A 22,226-nucleotide genomic window follows, 5' to 3' on the forward strand; every position below is an offset into this window, starting at 1 on the left:
GCACAGAAGATAGTTTCATTGGTTATGGGTGTTCTGCTCCCGTCTGGTATCAGGAAACCCAGGAAAAGTCCTCCGCCGTCTTTTAACAATTCGGTATGTGCAGGTACGAAGAGATCTCGCTGCGCTGGTATCTGATTCCCTTTGTCGTCATAATTTTGAAGAGCCAAACACCCAAAGATTGCAGAGCCTAGAAGAAGTCTCATAATTTCGTCGTTGTTGATAGGATCGCCCTGAAACCCTTCCACCTTGACATCGCCGACCAACATCGACGACCGAGTTAGCTTCCCCAGCGGACCGGTGAATGAAACTTGGCCAGAAAGACAAGTACAAGTGTCCCCGCAAAGTCCTTCTGGATTATCCATTGGACATGAGTTCGTAGTCGTGTATCGTAAGTTCTGAATCAGAGGGCCTTGCTCCGGTAGATATGGCTGGGCCAATGAGAAAGACACAGAGCCTGCCCGCGACGCCCAGGACCAAGACGGCGCGTGAAAGCCCGAATGACCCTTAGCAAAAGGCTCCTTTATAAACCAGAGGAGGTTCTCACCAGTTCGGTCGGCCAGGATACCTGCATATATATTGACGGAGTAATATTGCTCGAATCTGCGCGTGATCCCACCGATCGCCATCAACCTGTCTCGATCATAGGTCACGCTGCAGCGAATGTAGTCGGAAAGAATAGCTTTCCAGCGATTTGAGCTGTCCCTCATTTCCTGGCTTGTAGAGCTAAATATACACCATCTCTGTGGCACTGTCGGATCCGAATTTTCCTCTTCCTTGGTGGTTGTGAAGCAACTCCAATACAGCTTGTCCTTCGTAAAGTAAATGATCCTAGAAGGGAGGAGCCTTTCTTGCAGCACCCATCCGCGGTTATACCATGCGGTTTGGCGCACGCGAGAGGAAAGAGACCAAATGCGTGGACGCAGACAGATAGCCGCGTTTATAGGCTCTAGATTCGGCGTCGGTTCATTTAGAGGACAGTTTGTTGGCGGCCATCTATACCTCCAAACGAATGTTTGATCTTCCCGCTTGAAGACTTTTGTGGAGAGTGCATGCAGAGGACTTTTGTCAATCGGAATGCACAGGTCGACAGCTAACGGGTCCTTGCGATGGCGGAAGAGCCCATGATCCTGCCCCTGACGGTCCACACTATCGGTGGCAGCTATTACACAGATGCACTGTTCGAAGATATCGCCCATTTTCTGCGACTCCCGCTTCCACTCTTCGTCATCATCTTGCACGATGCATAGCGAGTCGATCCAGAGATATTGAACTTTTAGTTGACGGGTCACTTCAATGGCTTGACGAAATGTGTTCGGCAGCGAATCCATCGGAAGGCATCTTTGGAAGGTTTCAACTGTTGAAGATAATGTCTTCAGCATGAAATCTTGCTTTCCCCAGTGGTGACTGAGAGCGACGTATGTTCCAGTCCTTCCGTCGGTCTGAACGAGACGAGGCCGAAACTTGCTGCCTTCCAAACAACCAACATCAATTACTCTTGTTGGAAGCTTGGCACCACCTGGTGTCCCATTGTGGCTGGTGCCGGCCGTGCTTCCAGTGTCTCTCACCGAGCATGCGTCGTGACTCTCCAGGCAAGTCTCTAACCACCCTCGTAGCATGTCAAAATTCGATTTTAAGATCGTACCACTAATTCGATCTAGCGGAACCTGCCCTGTTGCTCTATACCAGGAGCCTAAGTCGTCGGTCACATTAATCAGTCGTTTGGACAGACTTGTTGATTCGAATACCCACCTTGATCTGCGGTAACCTGGATCGTTTCACCATCACTAAAATTCCCCTTTCTGAGCTCGTGAATGAAGTCACCGGCCTCACTTTGATACTTTCTCCTGTCCCAGGTGACATAATGAGGTCGAACCATCTGGTTATAGACTGGCAAGAGTCCCAGTCCCGAGACATGGCGGCGGGATACAGCGGGTAGTTGCAAGAACGCGTCTATCATGGTGTCATAATTTTCCTCGATTGCGGACGATGTACTCCGAACTTGAAGCCGTCCCATCGAACAGACGATCAGCCTACACAGGGGACATTTTCGCCCAGATAAGACAATTTGACTGTATGGCAGTGGATGCTCGAATCCCGAGAGCAGTGCGTTGAACGTTATAGTCTGGCACGCACGGCATAGTGACCGTTCATCTAACGTGAAAGCCATCCGATCCTGAATTCGATAATTGCCTTCTATGGCTTTTTTTCTTGGGGATGGGGTTGGGAGACGGTCAGCTAGCCAAGGTGCGCTCTTCCCTAGTTGCCCCAACCCCGCCAACATAAGCACTGGTCAGAACATCAGCAGCGGACTGGATGAGTTGATGAGGCACGGTCAAGCCACTTACGCGCTTGGCTCAGCCTCGCTACTTGAAGAGAAGAGATCGGGGTGGCGCTGCCCGTCCAAAACCGCGCCGCATATTTCATGCCAGGCGTTCACGAGGGTATATCAGACCATCCCTCGGGCGTCACGTTACGTTGACCCCGACTGCCCTTCTGGTTGCGCATCATCAGCCCCTCACGGAGCTTTTCTTTTGTCAACCGGTCATCGCCTACAATGGACCGGTGTGTACGATGTCCCTGGCTCCTATGGGCCTGCTTATCAAGGTGTGCAACTTCATGGGGTTAGGTATGATAGCCGTGGACGCAATGGCGTGGGGTACAAGTCTGCCATGTCCAACGAGGGTGCTGCGTCTGCCTATGGTCATTACTGGAATAGTCATTGAACGCAGCGCGGGATGATTACGTTTATGTAGCCTTCAAGGGGGAGCGAGGAACTATCGATTTGAAACCAACGGTTCCACATCAGGAGAAGTGCATACAATGTGATAGTCTATGCGAGATCTGAATCATATTTTTTTGGTAATAATTACTCGTCGCGATCACATCGCGTGTCATCATACAGCTCAGAGCAGCGGCCCTCAAACCTATTTACCGCGACAGAGCAATGTCGTCAATTCTCATGATCATCTTCACCGTCTCAGCAGCCAGCTCAATAGCGCTGGTGCTGACGAGCAGAGGCTGCAGGATGTTCTCCTCGGTAATATCGTCCTTAACACCGCCGCTGCGGATGCTGACACCAGCATTGTGCTGGCCCTGTGCGTGACGGTGGCGCAGCTCGGTAACCACCTTGATGGAGTTGAGACCGGCGTTCTCAGCGAGAGTGGTTGGAATAACCTCCATGGCGTCGGCGAATGCTTTCCAGCAGATAGACTCGGTGCCGGTCAGCTCACGGGCCCGCATTGCGAGTGCGTGCGCGACCTCAACTTCGGGGGCACCTCCACCGGCAATCAGAGCACGCTTCTTAACGAGACAGCGAATGACGCAGAGAGCATCGTGAAGCGAACGCTCAGCCTCATCCAGAATGAGGCTGTTGGCACCACGAGCCACAATTGAAACAGTCTGAGTGTTGACAGTGGTGGGCTGCTGCTTAATTCCGGTGACCTTGACGTAGCGGGCGCCGGAGGCTTGTACCTCCTCGACGAGGTCGGCGGTACCAAGCTTGTCCTCAGTGAAAGAGTCGACGTTGGCAACGGGCTTGCAGCCAAGACTCTTGCACAGGAATTCAACCTCATCACGCTCGATATCCTTGATGGCCAGAATCTTCAGGCGGGAAAGGAAGTGCAGGGAAAGGTCGTTGACGGCGTCACGGAGAATAGACTTCTGGATCAGCAGCACGTTACACTTGGTCTTTTGGATCTTCTTGACCATGTTCAGCAAGTACTGGCGCTCCTCCTTCAGGATCTTGTCCATCTGGCGGTAGTCGTTCACGACGATCTGGTTCTCCATCTATATCGAAGTTAGCTCAAATCAACTATGTCAATGAATACGGGAATACGTACGTCAGGCTTGGGCGGGCTCAGCTGGAACTGAATAAGTCCTATCCGGGCCTTCTCAATTCTTGTAGGCCCACCGCTGCTCTTGATCACAGGCTGGTTCAACACCAAACCATCCACCATCTCGCTGTCCTCGATAGTACCGCCAACCTTCTTCACAATCCGAATGTTGCGCAGGTCAACATTCTCGGCAGTCTTGGTGTCAACAATCTTCAACACGGAGTCGACGGCCATGGGACCCAACAGACCGGAGTGCTGGGAGACAATCTTCGAAGAGAGGGAGGTCGAGGCTGCTTGCAGGAGGGTAGCACGGTCGGTGAGGTTGATAGGGCGAGACATGTTGTGGAGGATCTCGACGGCGGCAGTGGCAGCGCGCTGGAAGGACTCGGAGATGACGGTGGGGTGAAGACCCTTGGAGAGCAACCGTTCGGCAGCACCGAGCAGACTGCCAGCAATGACGACGACCGATGTTGTTCCATCACCAGCCTCGACATCCTGTGCGGCACTGAGATCGACCAGCATGCGAGCAGCCGGGTGCATAACGCTCATATCCCGCAGCATGGTGTTTCCATCGTTGGTCTGGCGGGGATGTTAGTCGGAGGGGGGCCGTCAAGAGGGAGGTAGAGCTGCGTACGATAATGGTGTTTCCCTTGGGAGTTTGGATCTGCACAGCTCGTTAGCATTCGGGCCCCAAAAAATAACGTCGTAGTCAATTTACCATCTTGTCCATACCCCTGGGCCCCAAAGACTATTTTCCCCGTTAGCCCCTCATCTCCGTGATTTCGAATATCTCGAGTTTGCATACCGTCCGGATGGCATCAGCGACGGCTAAAAATTGTTAGCAGGAAGCTTCTCTTGTAAATGAAGTTCATCAACATACCCCGAGCTGCGAGAATGTTGGATTGCCGCACCGCCATGGGCTTCTCCTTGTCCTGCACACTATCAGCAACTAGCCCGCACAACAGAGGTTTTCACGAGTCGCACCTTGAAGGTGGTGTTGCCAGCGGCTGCCTGAGCCATTGCGGTCGCCATCTTGAATATCGAAATCCAAATGGAACCGATAAATAAAGATCGAAAGGGGAGTTCGGGGTAGCAGTGGTGGAGGGAGACACAGGAAATTCTGCGAGGTTCTGGGGCGGTGATGAAGCTTGGCGCTGATTAGTGAGTTGAGCTTCGACCACCGCAGCTCCCTTCGACATCACCACCCCATCCGCCCGTGTTTTACCTGCTTGGCCGTCGCTCTTCAATTTCCAGGCCTCCAGCAGCTTTGAATCTTTTTTTTATATCTCCGCATTTTCTCGTTCTTCAATACCTTGCCTTTGTCTTTAACCTAGATCCTCAGCCCTAGGCTGTCCACACCTGCATCATGCCCAGCGCCACGGGATCGAACTGGGAGAAGTACCAGAAGAACTTCGCGGACGATGAGGAGCCCGAGAAGAAGATCACACCTCTTTCAGATGAGTAAGTGATTTCGGTCTCTACGATTTGGAATGCTGCCGAATTCGGTTGGGGGACGATGGTAGCTGACGTCTGCTGTAGTGACATCGCCGTACTCAAGACCTACGGCGCCGCTCCCTACGCAAACGCGCTCAAGAAGCTAGAGAAGGACATCAGGGACAAGCAAGCAAGCGTCAATGAGAAGATCGGTGTGAAGGTAATTATTCAACCCACTGTCTCTCCCTCTTGGACGACTCGAAGCTCACGCGCGTAGGAATCCGACACCGGCCTCGCACCTCCACACCTTTGGGATGTCGCCGCCGACCGACAACGGATGGCCGAGGAACAGCCACTGCAGGTAGCTCGATGCACAAAGATTATTCAGGATGAGAAGGACTCGGACAAGAGCAAATATGTCATCAACGTCAAACAGATTGCCAAGTTCGTCGTCAACTTAGGGGAGCGTGTCAGTCCGACAGATATTGAGGAAGGCATGCGAGTCGGGTAGGTTGCAGTTTTCCCTCCTGCTGGGTGTTCCCTTTCTCGCGGATGTACTGACATCACATTATAGTGTCGACCGGAATAAGTACCAGATCATGCTACCACTCCCGCCCAAGATCGATCCCAGCGTGACGATGATGACGGTCGAAGATAAGCCAGATGTTACATACGGTGATGTGGGTGGATGCAAGGAGCAGATTGAGAAGCTACGAGAGGTTGTGGAGATGCCATTGCTATCACCAGAGCGGTTCGTGAATCTGGGTATTGATCCGCCCAAGGGCGCTTTGCTCTACGGCCCTCCTGGTACTGGTAAAACTCTCTGTGCTCGTGCTGTGGCCAATCGAACGGATGCGACCTTCATCCGTGTGATTGGTAGCGAGTTGGTCCAGAAGTACGTTGGCGAGGGAGCTCGGATGGTCCGTGAGCTGTTCGAGATGGCGCGCACAAAGAAGGCCTGCATCATTTTCTTTGACGAGATTGATGCCGTCGGTGGTGCTCGATTTGATGATGGCGCCGGTGGTGACAACGAAGTCCAGCGTACCATGCTGGAGCTGATTACCCAGCTGGACGGCTTCGACGCCCGTGGTAATATTAAGGTCATGTTCGCCACTAACCGCCCGTCTACATTGGACCCGGCGCTGATGCGCCCTGGCCGTATTGACCGCAAGATTGAATTCTCTCTCCCCGACGTCGAGGGTCGTGCAAACATTCTGCGCATCCACGCCAAGAGCATGTCTGTCGAGCGTGATATTCGGTGGGAGTTGATCTCCCGCTTGTGCCCCAACGCAACAGGTGCAGAGCTGCGCAGTGTGGCGACCGAGGCTGGCATGTTTGCCATTCGGGCGCGGAGAAAGGTGGCAACAGAGAAGGACTTCTTGGCATCAGTGGAAAAGGTCATCAAGGGCAACCTTAAGTTCAACTCCACGGCAACCTACATGCAGTATAACTAGAGCTCGAGACGGAGCTGGTTTTCTTGCATGGGTATGGCGGATGGGCTGTATGATCACTCTTTTTTTGTCATTTCCGACTTTAGCTCTCAATGTGGATGAATCTATAATCTACCTAGACTCTACATGTATGCCTTTGGGTTTCCTTAGCCTTCTAAACCCCATCGCTAGCGCTACACCGTGTGTAGCACCCAAATTGGTAAGCAACTTTTGCCGCGGTACTGCACTGCTGCCCGTTGATGAGCATAACTCCGGTCATGGGACTCCACGTGATATCTAATGTGGAAGCTTGATCAAGTGAACCCCCTCTAGAAAAGAACAATGGGTTCGATAGACAATGGGAAGGATCGGGACAGTATAGCAAGACTCTTTGTAGTCTGTGGTCTCTCTTTCAGCATCTCTCTAGCTCGTCTCGGCACATTGCTCAGCTTGCCGTTCCATCCCGATCCTCCACTATGACGGCCGGCAAAACAAATCGTGGGTCACGTGCTCTAAACCAATCACGGGCGACCGGCTGCCCGAGGCTTTGGTGTGCTGCTTTCCATTGCGGGCATCCTGATTGGTTCCCTCGGCCCCGGTCCTCCCCGTCGGCAAGTGAGAAAATGATTAGGTCAGCGCAAACTGCCAACCGCAACCCGATCACAGTGTAATTGCCCTGGCAGGAGCAAGGTTCCCCCATTCCACGTCTCCCCTCCTATCTAATTACCACCGACTCCCGGTGTGCCCACTGTTTTTCGGGTTAGGAACTACTCTCCTTCTGACCCGTCACTATGAGCTTCCTGAGCTCGCGGAGCTTGGCTCCCGCCTCCAAGGTGAGTAGCCGACGAGGGAACGTTTTTCGGCCCGGCGGCGCGATTGTTGACTGACGAATATCGCTTTGGCTGTAGGTTTCTCGCATCTTGAGAGATCAGAGACGTCTCTTCTCCTCGTCACGACCTGCTGGTACGCATTGAATTCGCCGGACCGATTGAATCCAACGCATTCTCGAACCTCGAACTGACCACCCTTTCGGCAGCCCGGCTCTGGACCCCCGGCCCTCTGCGCGCGAAGGAAGCCAATGGCTTGATTTCCGACAAGTACCCCGTCATTGTAAGCCAAGACTGCCGCTTGGATTGAGCTTAACTGGACTGGAAATTCTGATTGGTGCAGGACCATGAGTACGATGCCGTCGTCGTTGGTGCCGGTGGTGCCGGTCTGCGCGCTGCCTTCGGTCTGGCCGAGGCTGGTTTCAACACTGCCTGTGTTTCCAAGCTCTTCCCCACCCGCTCTCACACTGTCGCTGCCCAGGGTGGTATCAACGCTGCCCTTGGAAAGTAGGTTACCTCCTAATGGGCCTCTTGGCTCGTGCTTCTCCGTACGCGCACAAACTAACCAGACAAATAGCATGCACGAGGATGACTGGAGATGGCACATGTACGATACTGTGAAGGGTTCGGATTGGCTGGGTGACCAGGATGCGATTCACTACATGACCCGTGAGGCTCCCGCGTCCGTCCGCGAGCTGGAGGGCTATGGCTGCCCCTTCTCCCGTACCGAGGATGGCCGTATCTACCAGCGTGCTTTCGGTGGTCAGTCCAAGGAGTTTGGTAAGGGTGGCCAGGCCTACCGTTGCTGCGCTGCCGCTGACCGTACCGGTCATGCCCTTCTGCACACGCTCTACGGCCAGTCTCTACGCCACAACACCAACTACTTCATCGAGTACTTCGCTCTCGATCTCTTGATGGAGGACGGTGAGTGCCGCGGTATCATTGCTTACAACCAGGAGGATGGTACCCTGCACCGTTTCAAGGCCCACCACACTGTCCTGGCTACCGGTGGTTACGGCCGTGCCTACTTCAGCTGCACCTCCGCCCACACTTGCACTGGTGACGGAATGGCCATGGTTGCCCGTGCCGGTCTCCCCAACCAGGATCTGGAGTTCGTCCAGTTCCACCCTACCGGTATCTACGGTGCTGGCTGCCTGATCACCGAGGGTTCCCGTGGTGAGGGTGGTTACCTGCTCAACTCCGAGGGTGAGCGTTTCATGGAGCGTTACGCTCCTACCGCCAAGGATCTGGCTTCCCGTGACGTTGTGTCCCGTTCCATGACCCTGGAGATCCGTGAGGGCCGTGGTGTTGGTCCCGAGAAGGACCACATCTACCTCCAGCTGAGCCACCTGCCCGCTGAGCTGCTCCACGAGCGTCTGCCCGGTATCTCCGAGACCGCTTCCATTTTCGCTGGTGTTGATGTCACCAAGCAGCCCATCCCCGTTCTGCCCACTGTCCACTACAACATGGGTGGTATTCCCACCAAGTACACTGGTGAGGTTCTGAACGTTGATGAGAACGGCAAGGACCACGTCGTCCCTGGTCTGTACGCTTGCGGTGAGGCTGCCTGTGTGTCTGTCCACGGTGCCAACCGTCTGGGTGCCAACTCCCTGCTCGATCTGATTGTCTTTGGCCGTGCTGTGTCCCACCGCGTCCGTGACATCGCCTCCCCCGGCAAGCCCCACAAGGAGCTCGCTTCCGACGCTGGTGCTCAGTCTATCAAGGACCTTGACTTCGCCCGCACCGCCGACGGCCCCAAGTCCACCTTCGAGATCCGCAACGCTATGCAGAAGGCCATGCAGACTGATGTCTCCGTGTTCCGTACCCAGGAGAGTTTGGACGAGGGTGTCCAGCGTGTCAACGAGATTGACCAGTGGTATGAGCAGGTCGGCACCAAGGACCGCAGCATGATCTGGAACTCCGATCTGGTTGAGACCCTTGAGCTCCGTAACCTCCTGACTTGCGCGTATGTGAACACCTGACGAATCGACGTTTCGAAGACTGCTAACATTCGGCTTTTCCTACAGTACCCAAACCGCCCTGGCTGCCTCCAACCGTAAGGAGTCTCGTGGCGCTCACGCCCGTGAGGACTTCCCCGACCGTGACGACGAGAACTGGATGAAGCACACTCTCACCTGGCAGAAGGAGGCCCACGGCAAGGTGGACCTCGGCTACCGTGCCGTCGAGGCCAACACCCTGGATGAGAAGGAGTGCAAGCCCGTTCCTCCGTTCAAGCGTGTCTACTAAGCCTGTCACCGAGCAGGTGTCTTTCTGAGAAGGGGAGATAATACTACGGATTTGTTTCAGACGATCGACAGAAATTCCTGATCTCATACGGGTTATAGGATGAGACTCAGTGCCTGTTGTGGCGTCGACGGAGGAGTCCATGAAAAGAGCATGTTTTTTATTTGACTGTGTGTTATTTACCATCCTGTATAGCCATATTTTTCCCTTTATCCTACAGGCGAAGAGTCGGTGTACTGAGTGCTTTCGCTCAGTTTGTCTCATATCACTGAATTTTTTTTGTTTCTTCAACCCGGTCACCAACTATACTCCGTAGTTTTGAATGCCATACCTCTGTGCTGGGTTCCAAGATATCCTCCTTGAGCGACTCATCGCACCGGGAAGGTATCCTTATCAGACAGCCTTCATTTTACCTGCTAGCCCCGCGGGTGATGCAGCTAAAAATCTCAAGATCTTGCGTGCAGCTGCTGAGCGCGAAGGGGGGATGCTTCTTGCTGCAGAGCCACGACAGTAGACGGCTGATATAGGTGAGCTGGAGACATCAAGGTTTATGGAAAGGGATACCGCCAGCAGCTTTGAGGCTAACATCATGATCTCACTTCACACCTGCTGCTTGTTTAGTCTACATGCGCACAACTGTGAATAGCTGATTACCTACGCTCGTACACTAATAGTCAATATAGACTCGGCGGTACCCGCAGTCCTTCCAGTAGAAATAATCGCCGAGTCGTCATGCGTAACTCCCGGATGCCTGTGATTCTATACTCTTCACTTATCGTAAATGTGCCGAGCTCTCGTGCAGCTCTCTAAGCATTCATATATTACCTTAGGTCATAGGTTAGGTCTCAGTTGAAACGTCGGCGAGGCCCTGCTATCGCGACGAGCGCCGGACGGACAAACTATGATCTTATAGAAAAGTGACACGCAAGGTTGTGACCATTTTGCCATCAACCTGATTTACTTCATGATTACCCTTCTGTGATGCCTCGATTCTGAGTAGCAGTGCGGATAGGAAGCAAGATAGCCTTGGAGATCTCAGTAATATTCCCTAGTCCTCTCCGCAATACTGTGTCCAGTTCCCAAATCCACAGAAAAGAATGCGGCTCAGCTGGTCTCAACCTTCGTCAGAGCCTCGATGGAAAGCTCCTTGAGACTCTTCCTCTGCACATCCAAATAGCCATCGCCATCAAACCCCAAGCCCTCCTTAAGATCCCCTGCCCCGATTCCATCAAAGGCCGCCAACTGAATCATGGCAAAGAGGGCAACGAGAGGATTTCCAGCCTGGAGATTCGTGTTGCGCTGATCAACGAGCTCTTGGGACGTTACCAGTCCTCTCTCAAATTTGGTACCGGTGATTTCCTCGAAAACATCTGCGATTTGGTTCATTGTCGCGCGAACCTCCGTGATGGGAATGCGTTTGTTCTTCGTCTTCTCCTCGTCCATCCGAAGCACAGCGACGATGGCGGCTGTAAGGAAGGGTATCGAGCATCCAGAGAAATAACGATCGCCACTATCAACAGCCGTCACTTTGTGGTTTTTGGGATCAATTAAGCCGAAATTACCCTCCAGCCATCCATCCATAAAGGCAGCTGGGATCAACGTTGTGAAGCTTGTAAGCCCTCCTTCGTCCGCGAGGGCCAGGAACTTGCGCGCGGTTGCAACAGGCGAGATTTCCTCTGGCCAGTGTCCTCCCTCTGTTAGAAGAGACACTGCATGGGGATGGAGAATGTCCAAAGTATATTCGGATGGGAAGATACGTCGGACACCAGCCTCCCGCGCTGCCTTGAGCAGAAGCAAATCGACCAGTTTGGATTGAGTGCCGGCGATAAAAGAAAGAATGGCATCTGCCCCTGACACAGCGTGCACAAGGTCGTCGTGTTTGCCGTAGTCAACTGGAATGACCTTTGCTCCTGGCCTAGATGGCGATTCTCTGCCGCTATCCCTTCGGGTCAAGATCGTGACATCGAAGACGGGGTCTTTTGAAGCTAAAATGGCGCAGATGGCAGCATCAGCCACATAGCCGGTACTTCCAGCAATAACAAGCTTGGTGAACATAATAGTCAAGTTTCCCAATCTTCCTGGAATGCCCAAAGGGTGATTTTGTCGAAGCCTGGCAGCTTTCTATTACTCATATTCTGGAGAATTTCGGCGCTGATCTGGGCCGAGCTTACTAACTCATTTGCGCAACGACTTGATTTTTAATATATGTTCTTCCATGAACTTCATCATTTGAGCACATTGAGACTGCCAGAAGACCTGTCAGCACATGAAGGGATAACTTACCGCTAGCAACTGATTCGTTGCTGATGGGTCCACATTCGTTTAGCATTTCTTATGTAATTAGTCTACGGGATAGCAAAGAGAGCCTTGCTGTAGCTGAGTAACGGAGACACAGCGAATAGCGGTGTGTCTCAGGGGCTATTTTAGCAGGGCTGTTGCCCCCTGTTTTTCTGTTGAATCAATCAATCTTATGCATCCTAATTAATTCCGCTTAATGTCATTCGTCTCTCTGTATACTAGGCTATACAGTATCAGCTTGCTGTAACAGTTATAAGCCCGATAGCCCGTTAATATCACTAAGAAAGATACGTATTAATTCGCCTGGATCTTTCTGTTAACGTAAGCTTCCTGAATTAGCCCTATATAGCTACCTAGCGGTGGTTTAACTAACACCGAAGGACTGTAGGTCCCGCTCGAAGACCCTGTAAAATAGCCTGATTTATATACGAAAATAACGTCTTTCGAGATAACTTAAGCGTTATACGGAAACCTCTACGACTAACGGCTCCGGTCGGAGGCTTAGTAGCGAGTCTAGATTAGCTATATCGAGTTAGCCGCGATAGCCCTGAAGGTATAGGGATATCTCGACCCTAATATTAAAGATAAAGATATTAGGAAGCTACCCGTTAAGCTAAGAGATACCTTTCCCCGACTAGACGAGGTTAAAGCTAGTATAACTAATATAATAGAGCTAGATAATACCGACTATACTAGATATACCCGCCTTATTACCCTATTCGAAAAGGAGAGAGCGTTTTACTATACTATCTATAAGAGCCTAGCCGATATAAACTCTTACGTCTTAGTAATAACCTATCCTAAGAAGTAAAGCTTACTAGCCGATAGGAAAACTACGAGGGAGAAGTTAATAAAATTAGCCTAGGAATTTAAGCTAAAGGGGGCTACTAGGGTATAATACCTTAGAAATGTATAGAAGTAATAAGTAACTACTCTATTTAGCAAGGCCTCGGTATCGATAGCTAAATAGCTAACGGACTAGTTAAACCTATATAATAAAGTATATATAGCGAAAGTGCCTAATATCTAGCGCTGTTCCTACGTTACCGAATACCCTAGGGACGCCTTCGCTATTAGAGACTTCCTCTAGGTTATCCCTAGCTAAGATAATTTCTTTATTAATTAGTATAAGGCTAAACTAGACGGTAGAGAGAAGCTAAAGTTCTAGGACGTTCTCTCGGAGTATCGGACTTACCGGGATACTTAGGATTATAGTAAGAAAGGCCTAATAGGCGCTATAGCCTTCGTAGCGACGCTATACGGCTATTAATAGCCTAAGTAAGGGCAGTCCTCGAATCAGAAGAAGCAACGCTATATATATAGTAACCTAAGATATTAATAGAAGGACTACTTTTATATTAACGTAGCTAAGAGACCGCCGGGCTAGTAGTAATATAAGGCTACTCGTAAGAAGGTCGAGGATAGTATTAAGAAGCTAAGCCTCGCTAATTAGTAAGAAATAGCTAAGCTAATAAGCCCCGGAGCCTTATCCTTATCTAAGATAGTCGGTTAGATAGCTTAGCTAGCTATTACCGATAGAGATAATAGCTTTAGTAATATACCGACCGAAACGATAAACTTCTTCTCTAAAGACGACCTAATATATTCTTTTACCCTCGATATTACCCTAGCCGTATATAACGCCGCCCTATCCTATCTACTCGAAAATAGCTAGATTATTAACTCGGGAGCTAATATCTATATTTATAACCGTCTAGATCGTTTCGTAGGAGGTCTAAAGGAAGAACGCCGTATAGTTACACTCGGTAATAGTAAAATAGCTACTTAGGGCAAGGGAACTACTAAAATTATCGTTAAAGACCTTACTAGCAAGATCTTATAGGTAACCTTACTAGATATATAGTATATCCTAGGCTTTAAAACTAATATCTTATTAGTATTAGAGATCGCGAAGAACGGCTTCTTCTTTAATAGCCGCTTCCTAGCTATTACTAGGGATAATAAGCTAATAGTAATATACGTTAGGAAGTTTAGGCTCTATCTTCTAGAGTATTACTAGGATAATAGGCCTATCCTAGTAGCGAATAGCCCTCTAGTAGCCTTTTCTATACTTAAGACCTCTTAGAAACCACTAGTATCTATTATATCACCGTAGATATAGTATCGTAGGCTTAGCTATATCTATAACCGACGTATTAAGGCACTCGTAAAGATAGTTAACGGTATAGTTATTAGGGGAGAATTCAAGGATAACGCTTAATATAACCCTAAACGATATACAGTCTATCAGTAAGCGAAGATAAAGAAGTAGATCTCTCAGAGGTTAGCAGCAAGAGCAAAGATCTACGGTAAGTTTAGAAAGCTTTATTTTAACCTATTATAGCTAGAGGAAGCTTATAACGGTTATAAATAGGTCTCTTACCTATTTATCGAGGGTATTCGCCTCTATATAGCCTAGACCTACGAGAAAAAGAGTAGATATATCGATACTATTATTAGCTTTATTACTATCTATCGAAATCAGCTTAGTATAGATATTAAGGTCTTTAAGAGTAATAACGAATAGACCCTAGGCTATACCTTCTGCCTATACTACGCTAGGGAGGGTATCTTAATAGAATTTAGCGTCGTCGGAATACCTAAACAGAACGGCTTTATCGAGAGAGTAGGAGGTATTATTATTATTATCGCTAGAGCTTTTATTATCGATATAGGCTTACCGAAGAATCTTTAGCTAGAAGTAGTAAATATAGCGGTCTATTTAATTAACAGAACGCCTATAACACTACCAGACAGCTAAGAGATTATCCTATAGATTAAAGCTATTCGGAAACCTTATTACTAATAGAATAAACTACGTCTTAACCTAGCATATCTCCGGGTTTATAGCTATAGAGCGTACGTACGCCGTTAAGGGATTCCCTAGAAAGATAAGATAGCGCTATACGTAGAGATAGGGTATTTAGTCGGTTATATTATATCGAATATCTAGAAGGTATAGTTTCTACACCTTAATACTATTAGAGTAGTTAGAGACGTCGAATTCGATAAGAACGTACGATTTAGCCTAAAGGAAATAGAGAGACTACCGCTAGCCGACATCCTCGAGATGATACTATAGATAGTAGGATATAATACTATAGAGATACCTATTACCGTCGATAAGGGCCTCGAGATAACCCTTACGATACTAGAAAGATATACAGAAAGGCTATAACGGTAAGAAGAAAGGAGAGAAGAAGAGTAGAGCTCTACGAAAGAATCCGTATTAAATTCCCTAGTTCTAGCGATAATAATACCGTCGCCGACTCCCTCTCGCTAGTTAACTCCGGCGATAGTACTAGAGAGGTTATTAATAGTCCTAGGAAGCTTTCTAATAGAGCTATTACTACTCTTAATATCTCTAGTAATACTAGAAACCTTAAACCGCCTCGAAGCTAAAGGGGTAAGAGGGCCTAATAAATAGCTTCTCGGAGAGCTTAGATAGGCATCAGAATTACTAGAAGTATTAGATCTACTACTGTTAGGATACCGTAAATATAGATCTCTTATACCGAATAATATTAGCGTATCGCTCTCGGAAAGCAATATTATCGAGGGTAAACGTAAGCGTAGGAGGGCTTATTTCGCATCGGTAAACGATCTAGAGGACTATTATAAAGGTATTCTATTAGTATTTTCTATAGAGATAAGCTCGCTATAGACCTACTAACGCCCTTACCGGGACGACCTACTACTAGAGCTAAAGAACTAGGCAGAGATAATATATTACCCGTATAGAGATAGCTTCGTCGAAGTAGCTTCGTAGGAAGTCAAAACACTAGAGAGAAAGGGTACCTATAAAGAAGTTAACTAGCCGATAGATAAGGGCATTTAGGTCTTACCGTTAATATAGGTATTTATATACAAATTCGATAGCGACGGCCTATTAATTAAATATAAAGCGAGGATATACGTAAGGGGAGACCTTTAGAAGATATTAACGGATAAGAAATATTTAGCGACGCTAGCCGTACGAACTACTAGGGCTATCTTCGCTCTCGCAGTAGCCTTTAACCTCGACACCGCTTAATACGACGCTATTAATATATTTCTTAATAGCTAGATTAATAAGGAAGTATATATAGAACTATCTCCTAGCCTTTACCCTCCGGGACGAAGACTAAGGTACTAGAAGCTCTTAAGAGCCCTATACGGCCTACGGAAATCACCGAGGCTCTAGTAGCAGAAAGCGTTAAGAGTTCTAATAGTATTAGGCTTTAACGTTATTTATAAGGATATTTACCTATTTACTACAGATAGTATTATTATTATCTTTTACGTTAATAATATCCTTATCTTTAACTATCCTTTAATATATTAAGAGGCTACGAATATAGCTAAAAGCCTTAACTAGACCTAGGAGCTTCGCTCGATAGGCGAAGTGTAGTAGTTCTTAGGTATCTATATCGTAAGAGATCGTTAATAGGGTAAATTATAGCTATATTAAGATACCTATATTACTACGATAGCTACTAAATATCATTTAACTACTAAAAGATAGCTTAAAGTCCCTCCTATTAGTATAGCTAACCTTTAACCTTATAGTAGAATAACTACCGACGAGCGAAGGTATAAATTCTTAGCTAAGGTCGGTTCCGTATAGTATACTACTACGATTACCCGGCTAGACGTAGCGAAGGCTACCTTATATCTTACTTAGTTCCTATTAAACCCTTCCCCTAAATACGTTAACGGAATTAACCTAGTTATCGCTTACCTATATTATACACAGACGAGAGCTATCTACTATCGAAAGCTTCCTAATTCGCTACAGTAGACCGTATAGTTCTTTAGCGACGCATCGTATAGGGATAACCACGATCGGAAGAGCTCATCGGGCTATATTAGTTTAATATTCGGAGGACCGGTAGATTAGAAGGCTACGAAGTAGAAGACTATAATAACGAGCACTACTAAGACGGAATTACTAGCAATATCAGACGCTAGTAAGTCTCTATATATATAGAATCGTCTATTCGCGGCTATTATATTCGTTCCTAGTTACCCTATCGTCCTATAATATAATAACTAGTAGACTATTAACCTATTAACGGCCGAATCACCTTAACTACGTACGAAGCTCCGATATATTAATATCTACTAGCACTAGTTATAGTAGGAGGTTCAAGCTAAACGTATACCGGTATAGTAGGTCAAAATGTCGGATATAGTAACAGACGGCCTTACGAAGCTATTACCTCGCTAGAGGTATACCGAATTTATCAGGTAGCTAGGGATAGAAGATATTAGATAGCTATTAGAAGGTAAAATCAATGCCTAAGGACGTTAGATAAAATAGTGCAGCAAATTGCCTACAGCCATTTTACTAAGGGGGTATATCAGCATATAAAGGGATAACTTACCGCTAGCAACTAATTCGTTACTGATGGGTCCACATTCGTTTAGCATTTCTTATATAATTAGTCTACGGGACAGCAAAGAGAGCCTTGCTGTAGCTGAGTAACGGAGACACAGCGAATAGCGGTGTGTCTCAGGGGCTATTTTAGCAGGGCTATTGCCCCCTGTTTTTCTGTTGAATCAATCAATCTTATGCATCCCAATTGATTCCGCTTGATGTCATTCGTCTCTCTGCATACTAGGCTATACAGTATCAGCTTGCTGTGACAAGACCCAAGACGCGCGATGAAAGGTCAGCTCATGTAACGAGTGGGGCAAGATTCCCAGCTCTGGCGTGCTTACCCAAACCATTGCAAGTATTTCCGACGCTAGCCATATTGACCAATCAGCATACAGGACCTCCCTGCTATCGTCTATGGAGCTTAAAAGGGATGTCTGTCTCTCTTGCACTGTGATTTATATCACGACTGTGGTCGGTTCCAATTCACATATAACAGACTTTCGGACTCAGGCTTTCTTGCAATTCCCTACAATACTTTCCAAATGTCTAACAAAGTTGTACTTATCTTTGGGTATGGACCCAACGTTGGGTTCGAAGTCGCTAAGGCGTTCGCAACGCGAGACTACAAAGTTGCTGTAGTGTCACGCTCAGACAAGTGCGCAAGTGACGCAAAGAATTATCTTCAAATTCAAGCAGATCTCGCAGATCCTTCTTCAATCGAAGGCATTTTTTCCCAAGTCATTGATGAACTTGGTCACCCGACCGTGGTGATCTACAATGGTATGCATATTCTTGATTTGTTCTGATAAAACCGTGAGACTCAAAGGACAAATAAGGGGTTCTAATTATTCTCAATAGCGGCCTCTTTCAGCTTCAGGTCGTCAAGTCCCCTCAATGATCAGATTGTGGGCTTTCAATCGGACAATAACGTCAATATTGTTTCTGCATACATCGCGGCTTATTTCGCGATAAGATCTTTTGCTCTTGCACCTTCAGAAGCATCCAAAACATTCATTTATACCGGAAACAAACTTCCGTTTCTGGTCGTACCACCGCTTTTGTCTCCAGGGGCTGGCAAAGCGGCCGCAGCGCATCTCATCCACTATTTGGCGGAAGAACACAAAGACCAGGGCTACAAGTAAGCCTCTCAAATAGGAAATCGCTGTATTATTGACAGGAAAAGCTCGGATTGACGGTTATATCATAGATTCTACTATGCGGACGAACGCAAATCTGATGGAGATCCGGTTTATTCCGCCATTGACGGCTCTGCCCATGCTGAGTTTTACACCCAACTGAGCGAGCATCAAAGGCAAGGACCTTGGAATGCGACTTTTGTCAAGGGACAAGGCTACGTTAGGTTTTCTGAAGAAATGATTCAAGATGCTGTCTTTATGGGTCGAAAATAGATCCAAGGGCAAGGAAGCTAGCTCAAAGTAGCATACAAGAAACAATATTACTCGCCGCTGCTGCTGGGAAAAGACTGTCTCAATTTCAATTGGCAAGATATCTCTTGGTGCGAGTGTTGAACCAATTCGCGACCGGTTTATTGCGTTTGCCTCTGATCCTTCAGTTGCCCAGTGCATTGTAATGATCCCATCTCTACCTTCCTGGACCTCGCTTCAATATTTTGCTATGGGCGTAAATTTGAGCGCACGGCTTATACGAACTCGTATCGCTATAAATCACAACTCGGTATCGCCTTTCCTATAATGAAGGAGTTAAGCCTGACTTAGTACCTTAGTCATGCTTTAGTTCGGAGCCCGAGAAGTACTTAACATGACTGGTTAGTTAACGTCAGTTGCCGTTGGTTTGTCAGACGAAAACGCCACCTACCGCAACTTCACTCACGCAACAAAGCATGTTTCTCCTCCGGTCTCTTGGACCAGAACGGGATTCTAAAAGCCGATAAAATGGGAATAAAAGGGTGTTGGACGTGTAGAGGTAAGTTGCTGACGTGATGTCCCAACGTCGTTGCTTAAGTTGATTGGCCTCTTCTCATCATAGCGCGCAAGGTGCGCTGTGACTTGTGCCGCCCTGTATGTCATAACTGCACCAAAGCGGGACGCCATTGTCGTGGATACGGTATTCAGCTGTCCTGGCCACGAGAAGGAGACAGTCGACGAACGTTGGTATATCATGGCTCTAAACCACCGGGGACGGCTTCCCGCAGGCGCCTGAAAGGCGATACTTTGTTCTTGAACACTTTTCACTGGGATATGATGCTGTCAGACATTCTTTTAGAACGAAAAGATCTTGGTGATTCCATCTCTCAATATGGCTTTGAATTACGCTTCGCTCACGTGAAGTCTTATACAGGTCAATATTTGCATACCCTGAAGGTTTCGCACCTACCATATTTACCATCATCACTTCTCAGTGGGAACGATGCACTCCTGCTTGATTTCTGTAGGTATCCAAAGGCACACGCTTATACAGGAAGCAAATTGTAACACAATGACCCAGTTAATGAATCCAGATCCCGAATACTCGCACCAATCATTGACGAATCATTGGCCCATCATATTATGAGAATTGCCCTTTCTAGCCCCTCGTCTTCTTTGAACTTGGTTCTAGAAGGGGTTCTCACAATGGCATCGCTACAGCTGCAAGGGTCCTCGAAAAGTACCGCCCACCAGAGCCGACTGATTTCGATGTTGCGAGAAAATATTCTGCGGACCGACAAGGAGAACCTGCTCCAGAATCTTATCGCCACTATGATTCTCTATCAATATGAAGTATTTTCGCGTTCACCTATATGACATTGAGTTCAAGCTGATGATAATATAGGTTTGGACGACAGACAACCGTGAAAATATCTGGGCTTCCCACCTATGTGGTGCAAAGAAAATCATGCATGCTTCAGCTGCAACGCTTGAACTGTTCCAACATGAAAGCTCTATTATTATGGACTGGATTTACTACCACGAAGTCATCTCGGAATTTAGCCTGCGGCATTGGGCCAAGGCTAGCACCACAGACAGCTTCTGTAAAGGACCTATGGCGGCACGACCCAAAACCGCAATAACTGATGACTCTGTGGTAAGTTGCATGGAATAATGGCCGTTCCAAGTCCATCACTGATTCAGGTCTAGATCCCAAGCGGTATTACATGTCCCATGGATGCCCTTGAACTAATTCAAATTATATGCAAGCGTTCTTCGGCATATGATGACTTCGATGTCCCATACGATAACAGGGATATGGAGCAGATGCGGAGACTCAAACATAGCATTTATGAGACTGTTGGAGAGAGCGGAACCTTTCACGAAATTTCGAGAGAACCATTGCGCAGAGAGGAAATGCTGACCTACCTTTACCGATGTGCGGCGTTGATATACTTGAATCGTGCGGTTCTGAGGATGCCCAGTACCGCATTCCAACACCGAAGACTAGTGAGGGAGGGCATTTTGCTGTTAAAGAACCTTGGCTTCTGTGAGACTGCTTGGCCGTTATTCCTTATAGCTTGCGAGGCTGGTGAAGATGATCAGCGCCTCCAAATATCAGAGATCCTGTCAGAGACGACAAGGCAATCGCGGCACCGATCAAATCACATCCCTCTGATTCAAAGCATGGTCGAGGCGATATGGAATCAGAATGATCTCAATCTGGACAGTGAGATTGACTACGTGAGGACTCTCTATACTGTTGTGTCAACTGCGCCATCTTTACCACTCTTTGCATAGATCGTGATTTTCAATCCTGAACAGATGTTAGAAGTACTCCTCAAAGTAGTGGCACAGATTGCGGCGGTTTAATATTCATATTTAAATTGAGAGCTTTTCAGTGTTGTGTTTTCTTCTCTAGTGCTATCTTTATCCTTTGGTTTCCATTTTCGGCTGTGGGTCGTGATCACCGAGTCAACAAAGAAGCCCTCGCTTCAACCCTCTCACCAGCATCTACATCTCTCAATGTCGTCGAACTCTATCAATTTTCATGCCACAACACTCTTCATCCATACACCAGGAGGCTTGTGACTATATCGACTATATCCAAAGGGCATGACAACCATCCCTGGGTTATCCTAGCATTTCAACGGGGTCTCGTCTCACAAAGATGACCCCATATCCTGGACCGGGGGTTGTCCACCAGTTCTATTATTGGGGTCATCGCCACCGTTCCCACTGGCTCCATAGTTCGGACAAAGGACTTGCCGTCTTTGAAAACGCGACCCTGCCCCTGAAAAAAGTATCTGATGAGGCTGTGGCCAAGGCAGTCTAATTTTCCACTCCTGCTTGATCTCAGATCTCGAGGAATTCCTCGCTTTCCTTCTTTTATATGCTGTCTGACGGTACTTGTATGCTTTCTCTCTCTTTACTTTACGTTGGTCGTGTCATCAACAATTATATTCGCTCCGCTGGCCGAGGCATCCTTTCGAGATGGAGGCATTAGCCCGTCGCTTATCCACGAGCTGCGAAGGATCACAGCTATGGTACGTCTGTTCGGCTGGTAGCTTTCGTGGGTGCTGCTCAAGCGACCCTTGCACGTCAGGTATCTGTCCAGACGCTAGTTCGAGCTCGTCGTCGAGTACATCCACCTCTTCAGCATCTACATCGTCGAGCACCAGCTCTACCACAACTTCGAACACTCTCTCGTCATCGACAACATCAGAAGCCTCTACGCCTGTCTCTACCACAGAAGTGGCCACCAGCACAAACGAACCAAGTTCTATCTCAACCACTCCCTCCATAAGCAGTGTGACTGCCGCCCCATCTACCGGTTCCAAACCTGGTAATAAAGGAGCTATCATCGGCGGGGCTGTGGGAGGACTAGCTCCTTTGGCAATCCTCCTCATCCT

General features: G+C 48.1%; 7 protein-coding genes across 7 annotated transcripts; 4 read left to right on the plus strand and 3 right to left on the minus strand.

The window, feature by feature from the left end:
- Positions 1-2,928: 2,928 nt before the first annotated feature.
- Positions 2,929-4,865, minus strand: N7482_009499 (chaperonin-containing T-complex subunit CCT4; the record flags this gene model as incomplete). The annotated part of the gene is made up of 7 exons (XM_056691623.1): positions 2,929-3,786; positions 3,840-4,412; positions 4,468-4,497; positions 4,552-4,581; positions 4,639-4,661; positions 4,714-4,765; positions 4,818-4,865. The coding sequence occupies 7 exons, from the start codon at positions 4,863-4,865 to the stop codon at positions 2,929-2,931; spliced, it is 1,614 nt and encodes a 537-aa protein (XP_056539329.1).
- A 334-nt stretch (positions 4,866-5,199) lies between these two features.
- Positions 5,200-6,721, plus strand: rpt1 (proteasome regulatory particle base subunit RPT1; the record flags this gene model as incomplete). The annotated part of the gene is made up of 4 exons (XM_056691624.1): positions 5,200-5,294; positions 5,373-5,487; positions 5,545-5,774; positions 5,842-6,721. The coding sequence occupies 4 exons, from the start codon at positions 5,200-5,202 to the stop codon at positions 6,719-6,721; spliced, it is 1,320 nt and encodes a 439-aa protein (XP_056539330.1).
- A 767-nt stretch (positions 6,722-7,488) lies between these two features.
- Positions 7,489-9,771, plus strand: N7482_009501 (succinate dehydrogenase [ubiquinone] flavoprotein subunit; the record flags this gene model as incomplete). The annotated part of the gene is made up of 6 exons (XM_056691625.1): positions 7,489-7,530; positions 7,606-7,660; positions 7,734-7,807; positions 7,868-8,031; positions 8,102-9,490; positions 9,552-9,771. The coding sequence occupies 6 exons, from the start codon at positions 7,489-7,491 to the stop codon at positions 9,769-9,771; spliced, it is 1,944 nt and encodes a 647-aa protein (XP_056539331.1).
- A 1,101-nt stretch (positions 9,772-10,872) lies between these two features.
- N7482_009502 (isoflavone reductase family protein) lies at positions 10,873-11,823 on the minus strand (the record flags this gene model as incomplete). The annotated part of the gene is made up of 1 exon (XM_056691626.1): positions 10,873-11,823. The coding sequence occupies one exon, from the start codon at positions 11,821-11,823 to the stop codon at positions 10,873-10,875; it is 951 nt and encodes a 316-aa protein (XP_056539332.1).
- A 6,147-nt stretch (positions 11,824-17,970) lies between these two features.
- Positions 17,971-18,837, plus strand: N7482_009503 (uncharacterized protein; the record flags this gene model as incomplete). Its single annotated transcript, XM_056691627.1, has 3 exons — positions 17,971-18,208; positions 18,287-18,566; positions 18,636-18,837. 3 exons carry the CDS (start codon positions 17,971-17,973, stop codon positions 18,835-18,837), a joined length of 720 nt encoding a protein of 239 aa, XP_056539333.1.
- A 1,182-nt stretch (positions 18,838-20,019) lies between these two features.
- On the plus strand, positions 20,020-21,114 carry N7482_009504 (uncharacterized protein; the record flags this gene model as incomplete). Its single annotated transcript, XM_056691628.1, has 3 exons — positions 20,020-20,166; positions 20,219-20,470; positions 20,524-21,114. The coding sequence occupies 3 exons, from the start codon at positions 20,020-20,022 to the stop codon at positions 21,112-21,114; spliced, it is 990 nt and encodes a 329-aa protein (XP_056539334.1).
- A 650-nt stretch (positions 21,115-21,764) lies between these two features.
- Positions 21,765-22,178, minus strand: N7482_009505 (uncharacterized protein; the record flags this gene model as incomplete). The annotated part of the gene is made up of 1 exon (XM_056691629.1): positions 21,765-22,178. The coding sequence occupies one exon, from the start codon at positions 22,176-22,178 to the stop codon at positions 21,765-21,767; it is 414 nt and encodes a 137-aa protein (XP_056539335.1).
- Between the last annotated feature and the right edge of the window lie 48 nt (positions 22,179-22,226).

This window comes from Penicillium canariense, assembly GCF_028826845.1.
Source record: "Penicillium canariense strain IBT 26290 chromosome Unknown utg000007l_segment0_segment0, whole genome shotgun sequence".
Lineage (NCBI taxonomy): Eukaryota > Fungi > Ascomycota > Eurotiomycetes > Eurotiales > Aspergillaceae > Penicillium > Penicillium canariense.